Source organism: Nannobrachium achirus, assembly GCF_963921795.1.
Source record: "Nannobrachium achirus genome assembly, chromosome: 6".
Classification (NCBI taxonomy): Eukaryota; Metazoa; Chordata; class Actinopteri; order Myctophiformes; family Myctophidae; genus Nannobrachium; species Nannobrachium achirus.
The window spans coordinates 70198245-70202583 of NC_137815.1; the positions used below are offsets into that span (position 1 = coordinate 70198245).

Consider the following 4339-nt stretch of genomic DNA (forward strand, 5'->3'; position numbering starts at 1 on the left):
CTCACGCATTATTGGAAGGACAATCACCAGTACCAAGAATGGGTGTCGATGAATGTATATCAAGATTAAAATGGAGTTTGAAGTTACAATGCGTTTGTACAGGAACAGGGCGTGTCTGATGAAATGAATATCAAATATCTGAATACTGAAGCAAGCAACTTAAAAAATGTTCTGGGGTGAAACACAAAAACCTGAATAGATGTTGGAATTACCCCAAACACGTTTGAAAGTGAAATATCCCTTTAAACTCCCTTAAACCCCCTTATAATGGCAGTTTGGTCAAGCGCTGCACTTGCACCCGCAGCATCCATATCCATATTGTGTGTGTGTGTGTGTGTGTGTGTGTGTGTGTGTGTGTGTGTGTGTGTGTGTGTGTGTGTGTGTGTGTGTGTGTGTGTGTGTGTACGTGCGTGCGTGCGCGCGTGCGTGCGTAGCTGGGGCATGGTTCGATTTTACCCCCATTTTATATGTAGTTGTGCGGCGATGTCGAAAAAACAGGAAGATAGGCGATCTACAAGCACAAAAGGTGTCACAGCGCGACACGTTGTGGGCTTGGAGACTTGCTATTTGTCGGCACGTCAAAAAAGAAAAAAATGTAATAGGCCTATGCCATTAAAAAAACGTGTGTGTGATAGGGCATTCACGAATAGTGATTTTTAGTATTCAAATTATTCGTCGACCTCAAGTATTCGAATAGTCGAATATTCGACAGGACTGGGCCAAACTGTCAAATATTAAGTAAGAAAGAGGCGATCGTTGTGAAAATAGCAGATCTACATGCTCAACAACGCCCTCGCAACGCTATGCGTTGTGATTATGTAGATCTGCTATTTTCACAATATTTCTGTGGAACCGAGTCACATTAAATGTAATACCTACAATTCCAAGTGCTTGTCAGGGTGGGGGTCCCCAGTTCAAATATGTTTATTTTGGGGGTCACGGCCTAAAAAGGTTTGAGAACCCCTGGTATAGAGCATTAACAAATTCATCCACCAGGGCATTGACAACTCATTCTTATGACTTCCTATCTAGTAGCCAAGCTTTATAACTATATATTTTTTAAAGAGAAAACAATACAAAAATTTAAATAAGCAAATATTCGACTTCGGTGAACAACGTCGAATAGTGACTTTGATATTCGAATATTGGAATACTTGGTGAATTGCCCTGGTGTGTGTGTGTCTTACTTGTCCCAGAACCTTCTTCCTCTTAGCAGGGCTGAGGGTCTCCAGCTGCAGACTGGGCTGGTTGATGTAGAGCCACCGCTAGACTGAAGTACGAGTTCCATACCTGGAATACACATGCACGCACACACGCGCACACACACACACGCACGCACGCACACACACACACACACACACACACACCACACACACACACACACACACACACACACACACACACACACACACACACACACACACACACACACACACACACATCAGTGATCCATCAGGAAAAATAATGGGGATATTTTGCCGCTGTCAGGCAGAAACCATATTTTAACTTTTTGTGTTTTTTTTTTTTTTTTTGGGGGGGGGTAAATTAACTCCCTACTACTCGTTCGTACAGCAGCGTCACACACAAAACCATCAAGCTCTAAACTTGAAGATCTGCTATTTGAGATGCTGCTTGCTTCTTCCACCCAGCAGAAGGCTGCTCAGAGGGCTCAGAGGAGCTGTTAGTTAGGGGTGAAAGGACCCTTTTTTTAACAACAAGGCCGGGTTCATATTTTCGTTATCATCATCGTTTTAGCCATTTTAGAGATTTTGATTTCAGTGGGTGGGGGCATGCGCACCGAGTGGCTAAATATGTCTTTGGACATCAAGCCGGCGATTTCTTCATTTACTGCTTTCTATTGTTTTAGTGATTTTAGTATTTAGATTTCAGTGTGTGGGGGCATGCGTACAAGTGGCTAAATATGACTTTTAGACACAATAAGCCGTCAATGTCTTTGTTACTATTTACACACAGCCTTCATAAATCACATGATTCACATCTGCCCATGAAGGATTGTGGTGCATCTTGGGAATGGGCTTATTGTGTCTAAAAGGACATATTTTAGCCACTTGCATGTATGCCCCCAACCTGGGGGCATGCATGCTAATCTAAATCTTTAAAATTACTAAAACGATAGAAAGAAGTAAATGAAAACATTTTAACACTCATCTTTTCTTTTCTCTAATGACCATCTAAAATATGAACCCTTGTTGTAAAAAAAACAAAGTTGTCCTTTAACTGTCGTGGCTCACTTCAACACACAGCAATTGGGTGAGAGAGAGACGAAGGTCGAACCGGAGACATTCCTTGTTCCTAGAAGGCCTCTCTACCGGGTCAGTGTGTGTGTGTGTGTGTGTGTGTGTGTGTGTGTGTGTGTGTGTGTGTGTGTGCGTTTGCGTGCGCGTGCCTGTGCCTTATCCAAGCAGGCAGCAGCAGCGTGAGTCCACCTGACACCTGACATCCATGTCAGAGTCACCTCCAAATGGAAGCGCTTTGCGCGACATCCCACAGCGCGCTGCGCCGACCGCGCGTTCAAAGTCACAAGCTGTGCGCACGTGTGCCTGTGTGTGTGTGTGTGTGTGTGTGTGTGTGTGTGTGTGTGTGTGTGTGTGTGTGTGTGTGAGAGAGAGAGAGAGAGAGAGAGAGAGAGAGAGAGAGAGAGAGAGAGAGAGAGAGAGAGAGAGAGAGAGAGAGAGAGAGAGCGAGAGAGAGACACACACACAGATGCGTGGGGTCAGGTCTGTCAAAGTCACACACCTTGAAGTCAAAGTCGGCATCTGTGAAGTTCTTGTGCAGGGCAGGGGAGAGGTGCTGGGCTGTGGTCACGATGATACTGAAGGGACAAACACACAATAAACCATCGTAAAACATTATTTCCAGTTTGTGAAGAGCATGCATTTAAAGGGTTGTTAGGGTTACTTTTAAAAAGGAATCCCCTACAGTTACAAGTTACTTGCAAAGATAATGTAGTCAGTAACGTAATCTGATTATCACAATTTAAAAAGTAACTACTAGTTACTTTCAGTTACTTTTGGATTACTGTTTAGCAAAACTCTTTAATTAAATAAAACAAGTTTTACCATTGATAACTAGACAAGAATATTTGAGCCAATGAAATTAGGAAAAGGACAACAGAATTTTACTTAAGCGAAGTGGCAGTACTTTACGCTGATTCGACTTGATTATATTTTATTGCTTGGCGTTATAATTTATTTGTAAAATTGATGAGGGCAAGGGGAGAATGTAATCCAGCATGTAACCCCCATCATTCAGATCCGTTACTGTAATCCAGATTACACATTTTAAAATGTAACCTGAGACTTTACAAGTTACCTGTTTTTTGTAATCTGATTACGTAATCCCGTTACATGTAATCCGTTACTTAACAACCCTGTGATTGTATTTCATTCAAATACAAATATAATTGGTACATTTTCCATTCATTCTCCTCACTAGAATGTGTGCTGACCATAAGGACTTCCACCATGGCCCGTGTTACGAGCATAGCTAGATTCAGTTTTCAGAGGTGGCCAGCCAGTCCTCGACCAATCAGGGTAGGGTATGGCCGTAGTTATGTTATGATGTTTAGTTATGATGGTCAAAATAAAAGCTTTGAGAACCACAGTCGCTCTGAATTAAGAACGTCTGCTAAATGCCTAGATTGTAAACTACTGAACTCCACAGTCTGGTAGTAAATCAGTATCATACATATCCTGAAGCTGGAGACGTAGTCCTACCGATATTCAGTGATTGGGTCTAATTATCAAAACGAGAACATTATAATGGTGTAGAAAAATCTATGAAAAACTAAACATTTCCACGCTGTAAGGCCAGTAAGATGACCCCCGGCCACTTTCATCATCACTGAAATACACCTTTAAGGAATTATACATTTGGTTCAGTGGTTCTTGTGTTCAGTGTGTGTGTGTGTCGTCATACTTGCTGGTGAGGAGTCTCATGACATTCCAGTCTCGAGGGAAAATGCTCAGCTTCATCAGATTCCTGAACACACACAGAATCTTCAACAGGAACTCCTGGAAGAGGAGAGGAGAGGAGAGGAGAGGAGAGGAGAGGAGAGGAGAGGAGAGGAGAGGAGAGACGTCTTTATGTTCAAGTTTCAAATGGAATTGAGATTCTCCATTCTAGTGAATGAGGCAGCCTACAGGGTGGAGCCAAAGAGTACACCAGACAATTCACCAGTTCTAAGCAACACAGAAGGAGGGGACCACACAACAGCTCTAAGTGACATAGTTAAATGTTGAAAATGAGTGGTATTCCCCTTTAACCCTTTAAAACCAGGAAATCAACTGTGCTATTTTACAGTTTAGTGTTCCTGGCA

General features: G+C 42.5%; 1 protein-coding gene across 1 annotated transcript in view; it reads right to left on the bottom strand.

Moving 5' to 3' along the window:
* LOC308287266 (dedicator of cytokinesis protein 3-like) overlaps nucleotides 1–4339 on the bottom strand; it is a gene marked incomplete at both ends in the record, with an annotated part of 375412 nt that overhangs the window by 23431 nt on the left and 347642 nt on the right. Inside the window, 5 exon segments of the mRNA XM_080728382.1 lie at nucleotides 1188–1192; nucleotides 1194–1259; nucleotides 1261–1290; nucleotides 2758–2833; nucleotides 3940–4034. Of these exon segments, the coding sequence (XP_080584508.1) occupies nucleotides 1188–1192; nucleotides 1194–1259; nucleotides 1261–1290; nucleotides 2758–2833; nucleotides 3940–4034 (272 nt within the window).